Source organism: Lynx canadensis, chromosome E1, assembly GCF_007474595.2.
Source record: "Lynx canadensis isolate LIC74 chromosome E1, mLynCan4.pri.v2, whole genome shotgun sequence".
Taxonomy (NCBI): domain Eukaryota; kingdom Metazoa; phylum Chordata; class Mammalia; order Carnivora; family Felidae; genus Lynx; species Lynx canadensis.
In genome coordinates this window covers 48,056,420-48,072,083 of record NC_044316.2, presented here as the reverse complement: position 1 = coordinate 48,072,083, position 15,664 = coordinate 48,056,420, and the positions used below count along the sequence as shown (strand labels likewise).

General features: G+C 38.3%; 1 protein-coding gene across 8 annotated transcripts in view; it reads right to left on the bottom strand.

Annotated features, from left to right (window-relative positions):
- The window catches only part of CEP112 (centrosomal protein 112), a 418,049-nt gene that overhangs the window by 162,355 nt on the left and 240,030 nt on the right, over positions 1-15,664 (bottom strand). For all 8 annotated transcript variants that reach the window (XM_030296738.1, XM_030296742.1, XM_030296741.1 and 5 more), the window contains one exon: positions 1,967-2,197. In XM_030296738.1, the coding sequence (XP_030152598.1) occupies positions 1,967-2,197 (231 nt within the window). The remainder of the gene's footprint in view (positions 1-1,966; positions 2,198-15,664) is intronic.

Sequence of the window (15,664 nt, the reverse complement as noted above, 5' to 3'; positions counted from 1 at the left end):
ACCGGAGAGGATGGGCCGACATCCCTTTCGCTCTCCATCAGTCTGGCTGATCTGCTATTTTCAGAGGGCTAAAACAGTCTCAATAAGGACGCTTTCTAATTCCTGAAACTCTGTATATTTTAGCATCAAAACATTCTTATTTTGTACTGCCTTGATGGAATTACCACAAATTCCTCACTTAGGTGTATAAAAGGCATCGCAACCCGGACCCGCCCCCAGTGGCCCCACCACCTGCTCTGTTACTCTTCCTTCAACAACAAATAACTCCACTGGTCCGCTGGCTCCCGCAAGACACTGTGAAACCGCCCTTGACTGCGCCATAGCATACGCCCCTCTCTTTCTCTCTTGACTCCACGTCTGAACCAACAGCAGACACTGTCTGTTCCCTTTTCCGAACCCAACCCGAATCTCATCAGTTTTGACCACTTTTGCTGCCACTGCCCAGGCCCGGGCCTCTGTCATCTCGTCTAAACTTCCTGCAATGGACTTTTCACTGGGGTCCCTACTGCCTTCTGTGCCCTCAGTTCGGTCTGTTCTTAGCTTGCGCAGAGAGATGCTACTCAAATGGGAATCAGAGCATCATCCCTCCTCTGCTCAAAACCTGCAAAGCCTCCTTACTCTCAGAGAGTCAAAGCAAAACCCTGCCAAGGGCCCACGTAGGCCCACAGGACCCGAGGTTTCTTCCCTAGCCTCATCACCTCCTTCTCTTTCTCCTCCTCGGTCACCATTTCTGGCCACGCCAGTCTCCTTGCTATTCCTCTAAGAAGCCAGGCTACCTTCTGCCTCTTTATAGAGTCTTGTTCCTATTTATTTCTGGGTTCAGGGTTATGCTGCCAAGGGCAAAGCCTGATAAAATCCGAGCTCCCGAGAAATTAAGACACTATCAGGGAAGCATCTTAGGGTCACAATCCGTGTAATATCAGTGGAGCAGGGGCACCTGGGTGGCTCCGTCGGTTAAGCATCCGACTTCGGCCCAGGTCATGATCTCGCAGTCCGTGAGTTTGAGCCCCGTGTCGGGCTCTGTGCTGACAGCTCAGAGCCTGAAACCTGCTTTGGATTCTGTGTGTGTATCTCTCTCTGCCCCTCCCTCGCTCACGCTCTGTCTCTCTCTCTCTCTCTCTCTCTCTCTCTCTCAAAAGTAAATAAACATTAAAAAAATAAAATCAGTGAAGCATTAGAATGGTGTTGTGTGTTCTGTGAAGACAGAGTATTCAAAGATGAAGAAGAAAAGGTAAAAAAAATAAGCAGAATTAGAAGACTCTTAGATTACCCTATTCAAGTTTTTTGATCTCAAGATAAGAGACGGGTCTGTAGGAACTCAAGAGGTCATTTACAGCTGCTATGATTTATAACAGTTCACATTTACTACCCAATTAAAATGTTTCCACTTTTTCAGAACATTGAAAGAATGAATATTTGAGATTATACCTGGAATACAAGTCAACCCCAAATGTGTGAACATTATGCTGACATCTTTTTCAAAAATATATAATTCTAAAGAAACTTTTCTTAATCTGAAACATCTGTCTGGGAAACTACATCATCATTTATGTCACGCTATTACAAAAGACTGTGAAATATAGAAACAACTACTGGAAAAACTACCAAAGATCTAGTCTTAACCTAGGAAAACTTCGGGCTATCGCCCAAGGATCCCTGCTCAGCACAATACTGGACAGTGTTCTACACTGCTCTATCACCACGTGTATTCAATCCCTACGGAAATGGGATATTCCCACTATCCCTTCCATGAACGTCAAGGGAAAAGTTAGGGAACCTACTCCCCGCATTCTTCTCGTGGTGTTTAAACATAGAGCGAGATACTGAAACTGCTCATGTGAATAGTTTACAAATTTCGGGAGTGGTTCTAGGCCTGCCATCTTTGAGAGATCAAATGCAAGGGTGGCAGCAGTGGTATCCAAACATGGGTCCCAGGGATCTGTACGAATCCAGCGGGATGCCTTACCTTTTCCAGTGCCACGTCTGTCTCAGCGGCATGAGCCCTCTTCAGCTCCAACTTCATCTTTTCTGACTCGGCCTTCAGCTTATAGACCGCGGTCTCGTGGTCCCTTGCAGCCTTTTGCTTCTCCTCTTCACGAAGAAGGCCGAGTTCCACCAGCTGCTGTTTCCGCTGTGAGTTCACATGAATCAGCTCTTCTCTCAACTTGTGAACTTGGGCTTCCATGTCGGCAATAGCCTTATTTTTAAAAATGAAAAACGGGTAGAGGATATGAATAGGAAAATCATAAAAGAAGAATCACAAAAGGTTAATAAATCTACCAAAAAAGTTCCCTTCATTCCTTCCTTCCTCCCTTCCTTCCTTCCCTTATTCTCCCATCCCATGCCATCCCCTCCTCGTTTAGACATAAATGCTACCTAGAATATTTTACCATATACAACATAGTCCATTTCATTTGCTTCAAATATTTATGTAAATGGAATGTTATATGTATTCCTTTGCAACTTGCTTTTTCAATATTCAACATTATGTTCCGAAGATTCATCTAGTACTTGCTATTGTATTTTCGGGCTTTTTTAAGTTCATTTATTTTGAGAGAGAGAGAGCTCGTGCACAAGCAGGGGAGAGGCAGAGAGAGAGGCAGAGACAGAGAGACAGAGAGGCAGAGACAGAAAGAGTCGCAAACAGGCTCCATGCTGTCAGCGTAGAGCCCGACACAGGGCTCGGTCCCACAACCATGACCTGAACCGAAATCAAGAGTCAGACGCTTAACCAAAACTAAGCCACCCAGGTGCCCTTGTATTTTCGTTTTTGTTTCATATGATGTCTGCTCTGATTTCATGACGTCTAGCATTCTACGTTCTTGGGTTTATTTTATATTCCTCCTCCTATTTTCTTATTTTCAGTATTTAAGTCATTTATTTTTATACTTACTTCTTTTCTGATTTATAAACTTAAGACTATAAATATCCCTCCAACTATTGCTTACGTTTAATCTCTTAGGTGTAGAAATATGAGATTTTCATTATCATTTAGCTCAAACATTTTTAACTTCCATTATTATTTTCTTCTTCGACTTATAAACCATTTCGAAGTACGTTTCTTAATTCCCAAACATACGGGGTATATTAGTTTCCTGAGGCTGCCATTAACAAAGTACTATAAACTGAGTGGCTTAATACAACAGACACCTATTCTCTCACAGTTCCAGAGATTAGTAGTCTGAAATCAAGGTGTTGGTAGAGTGGATTCCTTTTGGAGGCTCAGAGGGAAAAATCTGTTCCATGCCTCTCTTCTAGCTTCTGGGGTTTGCTGGAGATCTTTGGTGTTCCTCGGCTTACAGACATATCGCTCCAGTCTCTGCTCTGTCTTCACATGGCTTCTTTGTGTGTCTGTGTCCCTGGGTCCAAATTTTCCTCTTCTATTAAGGATATTGGTCATCTTGGGCCTTCAGGATATGATTTATGCCTTTATAAAACGGGATTAGTGCCTTTTGAAAAGAGACTCGGAAATCCCTTTCCCCTTCTACCATGTAAGGACGCAGGGAGAAGGCGCTAGCCATGAACCAGGAAGAGGGTCCTCATTACAACACAAACATGCTGGTGCCTTGGTCTTCGACTTCCAGCTTCCAGAAATGGGACAGGTGCATGTCTGCTGCTTATAACCCACCCAGCCCATGGTATGTTCTTATAGTAGCCAGGACAGACTAAGACGTAGTCTGAGAGAAACAGACTTGCAAAGGTTTTATCCAAATTCAGACTGATTTGATTTGAAAGCCTTTGTTTTTATCACCTACTATACTGTATCAAAGTTGTAAGAATTTTTTATAGACAATGACATTTGTTGTATTTTGTTCATTTATTCTTACTGCACACCCCTAACTTCTCATTTTCACCAGGATTAGTACAAAGCTGCATCCCAAAGTCACAGGGTCATAACGTCTTTGTAAAAAATAAAAAACGAACAAAATAAGTTAGCTTCCCAAAACCACCGAAACCACCCCAAACTGAATTTCCATCTTTGTCGATGTACATAAAATATTTACTTTCTTTTTTTTTTTAAGTTTATTTATTTATTTATTTTGAGAGAGAGAGAAAGTGTAAGTGGGGGAGGGGCAGAGAGAGAGGGCGTGAGAGAATCCCCAGCAGACTCTGTGCTGTCAGCGCAGAGCCCCTGGGGGGGCTTGATCTCACAAACTGTGAGGTCATGACCTGAGCTGAAATCAAGAGTTACGCACTTAACTGAGTCACCCGGGCACGCCCATAAAAATATTTTCAATGTTATAGTCACGTTTAGATGCTGTTCTACCTTTTCCTATACCTAACTTTATGTCTTCATTTCCATTTATTAGCGTACTTGTCACTCTTTTTTCTTCTTTTTTTTTTAAATTTTTTTTCAACCTTTTTTATTTATTTTTAAGACACAGAGAAACAGAGCATGAACGGGGGAGGGGCAGAGAGAGAGGGAGACACAGCATCGGAAACAGGCTCCAGGCTCCGAGCCATCAGCCCAGAGCCTGATGCGGGGCTCGAACTCACGGACCGCGAGATCGTGACCTGGCTGAAGTTGGACGCTTAACCGACTGCGCCACCCAGGCGCCCCAACATACTTGTCACTCTTAGTAGCTCTTTAATATTTCATCATTGCAATATATCGCCATTTACTTAATCATATTACTTTTGGATATTTGTCTTATTTCCAATTAGTCATTATTACATATGCGACACCTATGAATACATTACAATGCTATTTTGCTTTTAGTTTACATTATGAAGATTATTTCGTCAAAAGATAAGAATGACTTTGTAGCTTTTTTTCCAAATTGCTCTACAGGAACACTGAGTCCATTTTCCAATGTGAACAACAGTGTATACGGGAACCTGTTTCTGCACACCCGAGCCACTGGTGCACTTTGTAATTCTGTATATTTTTATTAGTTGACTAGGAATGTGATGAGAACTTAAGGAAGGCATTTTAAGTTGCTGGCACATTGATATGCACTGGCTTTAGTCCAATGACGATTTTCAAACAGAAAAACTATACTGAAAAACGTATCAACTAATTATGGGAGAAATAAACATTAAATGAAAGAACTTAACGCTGAAGGCTTCCCTGGGGTATTTAATATTTCAGTCCTTAGCAAGTGCTGATAACTAGAGTGACAGAACTGCCAAGATCAATCTGGAACAGACGTGTTCATTTTTCTTTACGATTATAAATAACGAGCTATCAAACTTCATCCATCTGACTGATATAGAACAGGAGAATTACAACAACATTTAACAAATTAATAAAGGTTGTTATCTGTCTATAGGGGACACACACCGTAAGCACAACTTTTAATCGAGCTGAGTTCAATTAACAGTTAAAAACATACAGACAGACCAGAAAACATGGAAGCAACTGAATGCCCATCAACAGATAGGGGGATAAGCAAAACGGGGTCTGTATGTACGATGCATTGTTCTTCGGCCTACAGAAAGAAGGAAATTCTGACTTATACTATAGCACGGATGAAACTTGAGGACATTATGCTCAGTGAAATAAGCCAGTCACCAAAAGACAAACACCAAACATTTATACCAATTTCCTTAGAAAGCTAATGACTCTTTTTTTAATGTTTATTTTTGAAAGAGAAGAGCGAGTGCACGTGTGCACATGTGCGAGTGGGGGAGGGGCAGAGAGCGAGGGGGACAGAGGATCCAAAGCGGGTTCTGTGCTGACAGCAGAGAGCCAGACACAGGGCTCAACCTCATGACCTGATGATGAACTCATGACTCAGATCATGATCTGAGCTGAAGTAGGACACTTAACCTACTGAGCCACCCAGGCGCCCCAGAAAGCTAATGACTCTTCAAACCACTCTGAATCTGACAAGTTCTGGCAAGAGCAGTGAGAGGTTGAAACATCTCATAAGTGATAATAGATTGCCAGGATTATCATCAAAGTGGTCCCAAACAAAATTCAAAAATGCATTTTATGAAAGCAAAATGTGTCTAAGTTGAGAACATGTTCATGGTTAAGAAAGAATCATTTGGACTATCTTGGAAATCCAAGAATTGTTCTATAGGTGCTCTTGGAATAAAGACAACGTTAATATAGTTATTAATGTATTAGGTTACCTTTGTACCGTCACAGAAAGTTTGTGAGCAATCACCACCAAGAGCTGAAATGTTTCCAGTGTGCTACTCTTTAATGTGTAGGTATATGTAATCTACCATTTGTTAGGATCTATGATGTGGAAGCCACCATAAGTGACTTCTAGAGAAAAAACTTTACCCATAGAGTTTAGACTATAATAAATAAGCTACACACACACACACACACACACACACACACACAAACACACACACCCCATAGAGCCATAAGAGAAGACGATGTGCCATAAAAGTTCAAAAGAGGGAGCCCTTACTTTGAGCTAAGAATTCTGAAAACCTAAATAAAATTGAATGCATCTGAGATGTACCTTAAGAGAGAAATTAGCACCATTTGGGAACAGGGATAAATACAGGACATTTCAGGAAGAAAGAATGAGTTGCATGGAAGAAGAAAAACAGAACGTCAAAGAGGAACAGGAGAAACTCAGAAAACAGAGATTTGCTGCAGATATTGAAGACATTAAACTACAGGAGTTGGAAATCAAGGCACTGGAGGACCAGTAAGATACCTAAATTGGGTTCTGGAAAGGAGTATGTGGGGATAGTAAGTCAAGAAATACTACTGAATTTGTATTAAGAAAGACTAACCTGCAGGCAGTTTATATCATGGGTTAGACACACCAGAGATGGGAAGGCCAGCAGTAGTGGAAAGAGTGGAATGGATGGGAATACAATTTTAGAAGTAGAACTGAAACGGTTAGGGGAAGGCACCTGGGTGGTGCAGCGGGTTAAGCGTCTGACTCTTGATCTCAGCTCAGGTAATGATCTCGCGGTTCATGGGTTCGAGCCCCACATGAGGCTCTGCACTGATGGCACGGAGCCTACTTGGGATCTGTGTCTCTCCTTCTTTCTGCCCATCCCCCACTTGTGCTCTCTCAAAAATAAACATTAAAAAAAGGGCTGAACAACTAAATGCATGATGAAGGCAAGGAAGAGAGAGGAATATTGGTGATTTAGGACGGTTACCTCAGGCAGTTTGGCAGATTAGATATTCTGAGAGACCTTCATGAGATGAAACAACTAGATTCTGTACAAAATACAATGTTTTCTTTCTTTGCTTATAGGAAGTAAGAGAAAAATCCAAAAGAAAAAAACAAAACAAAAATCACACACTATAAAACTGCCTGTGTCAAAAATAGGATAGTGAGCACTGAGCATGCTCAAAAGGCAATGTATCTTGGAGGACAAATGTCTTTATGAGCATTGCAGCTTCTGGGGGCAAGGAATATGGGAGCTGAACATGATTCCATGGAATTAAGTCAGCGGGCCTGGAATAGAACTAATGTGGTTCTAGGTCCATAGTGTTATTTACTCCCGCCCGATGCTAAAATAAATTCCCTCTGGAAAAAAGTTTCTTTAGTTTAATGTCTCCAAGTTTTCCATAAATTAAGGTAAACCAAGAATGAGCTCATAATTTAAAAATTACTAAATCCAGGGAAAAAAACACCTGAGAGTCAGCAAAAACAGATTCCCACTGGCAGGCACTTCAAATATGAGAATTATCAGAAAAATAAGATAAAATAACATGTATTAAATGTTTTAAAAAACAAAAGATGAAACATTAAAAAAAAATTTTAAAGGGGCGCCTGGGTGGCTCAGTTGGTTAAACATCTGATTCTTGATATTGGCTCAGGTCATGATCTCATGGTTCGTGAGATCAAGCCCCATGTTGGGCTCTGCATTGACAGTGTGGGGGATGCTTGGGATTCTCTCTCTCCCTGTCTCTCTGCCCCTCCCCCCTTTCCCCTTCTCTCTTTCCCTCTCTCAAAATAAAGAAATAAGCACAAAAAAAAATGTTTTTAAAAGATAGAATCACAAAGTGAGTAAGTCACAAGAGACCAAGCAAAAATTATCATATTTGAGAAAGAATCAAATATAACTTCCAAAAAAAGTTTTTGAATAAGAGAATAGATGAGTTAAGGCAGTTTAAACACAGCAAAAGCAAAAAAGTAATGAAACAGAGGAGGGATATTAATAAATTACTTAGAACACAGCAAATTAATAATCAGAAGATAACTGTAAGTGAGTTGTTTAAAGCTATGGAAGGTAAAATAAAAATATCTAATATATGTCTGGAGTTCTAGAAGGAGGGGACAGAAAAGAGAAGATAGGAAGGATATGCAAAAATGAGAATTTTCAGAACTGAGGAAAAATAAGAATCCTCAGAATTAGTGAGCAGAATAAATATCAGACAGGACAGAAAAGAAGGAAGGAAGGAAGGAAGGAAGGAAGGAAGGAAGGAAGGAAGGAAGGAAGGAAGGAAGGAAGGAAGGAAAAGCAGGAAGGAAGGGAGGAAGGGAGGAAGGGAGGGAGGGGTCTAATCTGTATACTAGGTAATGAAATGGCAGAACACAAAAGACAAAGAGAAAAGCTTAAAAGCAGGTAAAGTGAGGAAAAAAAAGAATATATTCAGTAAATGACATCCCAGTAGCAACAAATACACCAAGCGCTCAGATTCTGGGTTCTAGTACCATTCCCTGATAAAAGGAAACAGTGGCCCTTAGACAAATGACTGAGTCTAAGAGTGAGCAGGAAATATATAAGATGAACCAGAGCATCTTGCTGTGCTAGTAGTAAGGAAGTGCTCCTTGATGAGAGTATATTAAAGATACAAGAACCAACTGAAGGAGCTCCCAATGGCCAAAGCTGGAACAATTTGAGAAAAAAAAAAAAAAAAAAAAAAAAAGGATTGGATTATATTTCAAAGAATAAAATAAATATCCATGAGTACATACTCATATAAATGATTTATTTAATAAGTTAACTAATAGGGAGAAACAAATCTTCCTTGCAGAGGTATTCCAAATTACAATGAAGGGCATTTTACAAATTCCTAATGGGCGTTCCTCAAAACTGTCAAGGTTATCAAAAGTAAGGAAAATCTGACAAACTATCATAGCAGAAGAGACTAAGGAAAGAAGACAACTAAATGTAATGTGATATTCTAGATGGGATTGTGTAACAAAAAAAGGACACTAGGTAAAAACTAAGCAAATCTGAATAAGGTATGGATTTTAGTTAATGATGACATATCAACATTGGTGTGTAATTTAAACAATGTACCATATTACGTAAGATGTTAATAAAAGGGGAAACTGGGTGCAAGGTATATGGGAAAACTTTATACTATCTTCGCAATTTTCTCTATAAATTTAAAAATGTTTTTAAAATACATGTCAGGCTCTGTGCTGACAGCTCAGAACCTGGAGCCTGTTTCAGATTCTGTGTCTCCCTCTCTCTCTGTCCCTCCCCCGCTCATGCTCGCTCTGTCTCTGTCTCTCAAAAAGTGAATAAAGATTTAAAAGAAATTAAATTAGGAACCTTGGCAAAAATAGCAACAACAAAACCAAAATAATCCCCTAATACTTCAAAGTTTTAAACACAGTTTAAATAATTCATGGTTCAAAACAAATTTAAGATAAAAATTAAAGTACTTAGAAGACCCAAGACATTTTTTTTTTCACATTTGTACTGTTTTAAATGGGAATGAGGGGGTTAGTATCAACAGTCATGGGTTCATGGGAGATATTTTATTGTATCTATTTTTGTGACTTTTAAATTGATTGATGTTGGGGTGCCTGCGTGGCTCAGTCTCTTAAGAGTCTGACTTCAGCTCAGGTTATGACTGCACGGTTTGTGGGTTCAAGCCCCACATCAGGCTCTCTGCTGTCAGCACAGAGCTCAGAGCCTGCTTAGGATTCTCTATCTCCCTTTCTCTCTGCTCCTCCCCTGCTCATGCATGCTCTCTGTCCCTCTCTCTTTAAAATAAATAAACATTAAAAAAATTTTAATTGATTGATGTTAACATATTTCCTAATCAAAAATAAATTCATAACATTTAAATAAAAATTCTTAGAAATGATTTACAAAGAAAATATTACTTACGAAATCCTGAAGGATGAAGGTGAAGTGAAGGAAATATGTTGCCATAACATATTATTTATTTTTAAAAGGCTAATTGTTAATGAAAAAAAGGCCAATTTAAGAAATTACAAGATAGAACAATTTCTGCTAAGACCGATGAAGGAAACAGGAGAGAAGACACAAATAAACAATACTGGGGCTGCAAATAAAGCTATGGCAATATTACCTAGAAAAAAGAGATAACTAATACTAACATTAAAAAAAAACCATACCACAAATCCATCCGACATTAAAGAGATAAATAAGATCATACCATAAAAATATTATGCCAACGGGTACCTGGCTGGCCCAGTCAGTAAAGCACCTGACTCTTGATTTTGGCTGAGGTCATGATCTCACAGTCATGAGACTGTGCCCCACATTGGGCTCTGTGCTGACAGTGCAGAACCTACTTGGGATTTCTCTTTCTTCCTCTCCCTCTCTGCCCCTCCACCACTTGTGCACTCTCTCTCAAAAAAAAAAAAAAAAAAAAAAAAAAAGATTAGGGGAACCTGGGTGGCTCAGTCGGTTAAGCATCTGACTTTGGCTCAGGTCATGAGCTCATGGTTCGTGGGTTCTAGCCCCACATAGTGCTCTATGCTGGTGGTGTAGAGCCTGCTTGGGATTCTCCCTCTCCCTCTCTCTGTCTGTTCCTCACTCACTCTCTCTCTCTCTTTCCCTCAAAATAAATGAACTTTAAAAAAATAAAAATGAAAGATTATGCCAATACTTGGAGAACAGAAGTGAAATAGATTCCCAGGAAAATATAAAATGCCAAAAAGAAGAAATAAAACAATCTAATTAGATAAATTGGAAGACTAGTGAAAATGTTTCCTACAAAGAAAACAATAAGTTTAGATAATTTCACAGGTGAGTTCTAAAAACATCTTCCAGAAGATAGATCATTCTAGTCTTTTATAATCTCTTGCAGAGAATAGAGAAATGTACTCTCAAACTATTTCAGAAGTTATAATATTGATAACAAAGGATGACAAGAATACGAAGAGAAACACAAATTACAGGTCAGCTTACTCATGAACACAGACATAAAATCCTAAACAAATTACTAGCAGACCAAGTCCAGTAATGAATACAAATAAAATATGTTATTGCCAAGTTGTACAGAATGCAAGGGTAGTTTAACATTTCTCAAAATCTGTAAGTGCCAACAAATTATCAAATTTAAATGAAGAGGAAAATTCATAAACTATAAAAATTTACCAAAACTGGCTAAAAAATTGGAAAATGTGAATCATCCAACAACCATTAGAAAAATTTAAATAGTAGTCAAAAATCTTTCCTGAAATGAAATATCAAGCCCAGATGGTTCTACTGGCCAGATTTACCAAATTTTTAAGAAACAAATAATTCACTCGTGGATTAATTCTTCCAGGGACTCAAAAAAAGATTACTCAGCAACTCAATTTATGAGGCTAGCATAACATCGATTAAAAATATGCCTAAAAAAGAAAAATTCAGGTCAATCACTCTCAAAAATTGTTAGCAAATTGAAGCCAGCAATAATACATCATTTAAAAATTGGATGAGACATAATGTTGGTGTAATGGTAAAACATAACCTATGATATGATTTTTTTCCATTAATGTATTCAAAGAAAAAAGCCTTATGGTTATCTCAATAAACAAACAAAAAAAAATTGAAAAAAACTCCATGACAGGAACTCTTGGCCATTTTTTAAGTTTTTATTATTTTTTAAGTTTTATTTATTTTTGAAAGAGAGAGAGAGAACAAGCAGAGAGGGCAGAGAGAGAGGAAAAGAGAGGGTCCCAAGGCAGGTTCTGCACTGTCAGTAAAGAGCCTGACATGGGGCTCGAACTCATGAGCCATGAGATCATGACCTGAGCCAAAATAAAGAGTCAGATGCTTAACCAACTGAGTCACCCAGGCACCCCAGAAGAGACCATTCTTAACCAGATGAAAGATATTTACCAAAAACTCAGCAAATTTTATTTATTATTTATTGTGCAGGAAGAAGAAATCAGGAAAAAGAAAAAAATGTCTATCACGACTTACATTCATAAATGTATGACAAGAGAAAAAAAAGGGAAACAAACTGTCTTCAGTCATGAAAGCTATGATTGTCTATATAGAGAGAACGCGAAATGAATGTACAAATCATTAGGAATAATAAGAGTTTAGAAAGGTGTTTGAATTAAAGAGCCATGTTTAAAAATTATTTGTAATCTTTACACATCAGCACAAAAATTATAAACACCATGAATAGCTATAACAAACAGAAGATTCTCAGAAATAAGTCTACCAAAAGATGTGCAAAATTCTAGAGAAAAAATTATAAGCCTTTTTAAAGGACATTAATGAAAATCTAAATAACAGAGATACATCATGGGGATGGAAAGCCTTCCGACAGTTCTCCCCAAATTGATGGCATCGATGCAAATCCAATTAAAATTTTAACAAAAGCTTCCAAGAAACTTGACAAGCTGAACCTAAAATGTACAGGATGAACAGAATCCCATGATAGTCCCAATGAACAAATGGCCTGACACGCCACAGATCAGGGCCTAGAATAATGTGACTGAAATTAATACAGTATAGTATTATCATAAAAAATAGGAAATTTTGACTAATGGAACATAATAGTGAACCTAGAAACAAGGTCACATTGGTTGGAGCTGGTACTGCACTTTTTTAAAAAAAAAGTTTTATTTTTAAAATTTTTATTTATTTTACTTAGAGAGAGAGAGAGAGAGAGAGAGAGAAGGTGAGCAGGGGTGGGGACAGGAAGAGAAATAATTCCAAGCAGGCTCCGTGCTGTCAGCACAGAGCCCCAATGCAAGGCTTGATCTCACAACCCTGGGATCATGACCCAAGTTGAAATCAAGAGTCAGAAGCTCAATTGACTGAGCCACCCACGCATCCCATTGGTATTGCACTTTTGGAGGGCAGTGGTGAACCAGTTTCAAAACTATGCTAAGACAATAAGTTACTCATATGGGAAAGAATGAAATCGGATCCCTACCTTACAGAATAGACAAAAATCAATTCTCTCCACTTCTAAGTATATACCCAAGACAAATAAAGCATATCTCTGCACAAAAACATGTATGTGTTCATAGCAGCATTATTCATAACAGCCAAAAAGTAGACGAACTGTCAATCAACTGATGAATGAACAAATAAAATATAATATAGATAAACAATGGAATATTATTCAGCAACAACAAGGAATGGAGAGCTAATATAGGGTATGACATGAATGAACCTTGAAAGCACAACAAATGAAAGAAACTAGTCACAAAAGACCACATAATGTATGATTCTACTCATAAGAAATAGCACAAGCAGATGTAGAGGCACAGGATTTAGATGAGTGGTTGCCCAGGGCTGTTGTGGGGAAAATGGAGGGTGATAGACTGTTGGTAAATATCTGTTTGGGGGGAGGAGGTGATAAAATGTTCCAAAATTTGGGGGGTGATGGTTGCGCAACTCTGTGAACCACACTGAAACCCATGCGACTGTATACTTTAAAAGGGTTAATTGTATGATGTGGAAATTATATCTCGATAAGGCTAATATTTTAAAAATCAGTGCATAGTGATCAGGGACCAAAAGTGAAAGATGACGTTTTTAAAAATACAGGGGAGGGCTTTTTTACTTGAAGATAAGAAACTTCCTTAAACACGACTCACAAGGCACTGACTTGAAAAGATTGATAAGTTAGACTATAATATAATTAGGAACATTCATTCATCAAAAGACACCATAAAGATAATGAAAATGTAAATAAAACTTTTAAAGGGGAGATTTGTAACATATATAATTGATGAAAGAACAGTGTCCAGAATTTGTGAGGCATACCAATAAATGAAGATAAACAGTCCAATAGAGAAATGAGAAAAAGGTATGATCAAGAACTTTATTATAGGGGCGCCTGGGTGGCTCAGTCGGTTGAGTGTCCGACTTCGGCTCAGGTCATGATCTCACAGTCCGTGAGTTCAAGCCTCGCATCCGGCCCTGTGCTGACAACTCAGAGCCTGGAGCCCGCTTCAGATTCTGTGTCTCCCTCTGTCTCTACCCTTCCCGCACTTGTGTTCTGTCTCTCTCTCAAAAATAAACATTAAAAAGTTTTTTTAAATAAATAAATAAAAGAACCTTATTATAAACGGAAACATTTTAATGGTAAACACATGAAAAGGTGTCCAACTTCACTGGTCATCAGAAAATGCAAATTCATTTTACAATCACTGTATTAGCAAAAATTAATAAGTCTGACAGTACCAACTGTTGGCAAGGATGTGTATCAATGGCGCTCTTACATGCTAATGATATGAGTACAAAGCGACAAAACCCTGTTGTGAATTAAATTGGCGATACCTAGAAAAACTGAACATTTTCTTAAGTTATGTCCCAACATTTTGTAGAAAAACTCTTAACACCCGTACACCAAGGACATGTCCAAGGATGTGCACAGCGGAGTTGTAAAAACTACCTAGCTAGAGATGACTCAAATGTGTATCGCAAGTAACGGGACACTGTATCTAGACAAATGAATGAATTGGAACCGCACACAAGAGAATGGATGAATCTTAAAAAATATTGAGGGAAAAAATTCAAATCATGGATTACCTGTAATATGCAACCATTTTTATGAAGTTCAAATGTAAGCAAAAGCAAACAATATACTGCTTAGGGAACGGGTATGTGACAAGGCTATACTGAAAAAAATGTTAGGTAACCATCAACACACATTTACGGCCAATGGTTGCCTCTGGCGCAGACACCAGGAAGTGGGGAGAGCAAGGAGCATCTGGACAGAGGTGATGGATTCAGCAACGTTCTAATTCTTCACTTGGGTGGTCAGTTCCTGATGTTCGTTCTGATTGTGTGCATTAGTGCTTAAATATTATTTATGACATATATTTTTTGTATGTATAAGACACGACACAATAACATTTTTTTAATAATGCAGATGTTTTATGCCTAGATGGCAAGGAGAATGCTTCTAACAAGTAACTTCTTAAAGTATAATACAGTAATTATTGTTAATATAGTCTTAATTATGGAAATGCACAATCCTCTGACAGTTTTTCTTTTTATTGTGCGTTTTTCAAAGGAGACCCTTGATTTCAGTTATGTTTTGGAACATCACATTACTTCATTATTGTCTACCTCTCATTATTACGTAAAGAAGTTTCAACTGATATATTTTCTTTAGAACAACATAGTAAGAGTTCTAAAACACACTTTAATTACTCATGGTTAGCAGGCCACCAAGTGTTATTTAAAGTCATATAAAACTGACCAAAACGATTTGTCTTCTTTCATTATGTTAAACCTAATAAATAAATATCTGGATTTAAGCTTCCAGATTCAAAGCAAACACACTCTTTCGAGTTGTGGCCTTTTAATTTTTTAGCATTATTTTATAAATATCAAATGCAATAGAATTTTCTATCGTAAATAGGTCCCATAGAAACTTTAGCATAAAAGAGAATTTAACCTTGTAAGAACAGTGCTTTTGTCTCTCCAAGAAAAAAGTACCAGAAATAATGATAGATGATTTGTGTGTCTAACAAATGAAACACAACAGTCAAACTCCAATCAGCGCTGTTCTGAGGCAGGACAATTGGTGCGTAAGAACACCAAGGCTCAGGCAGTAGGG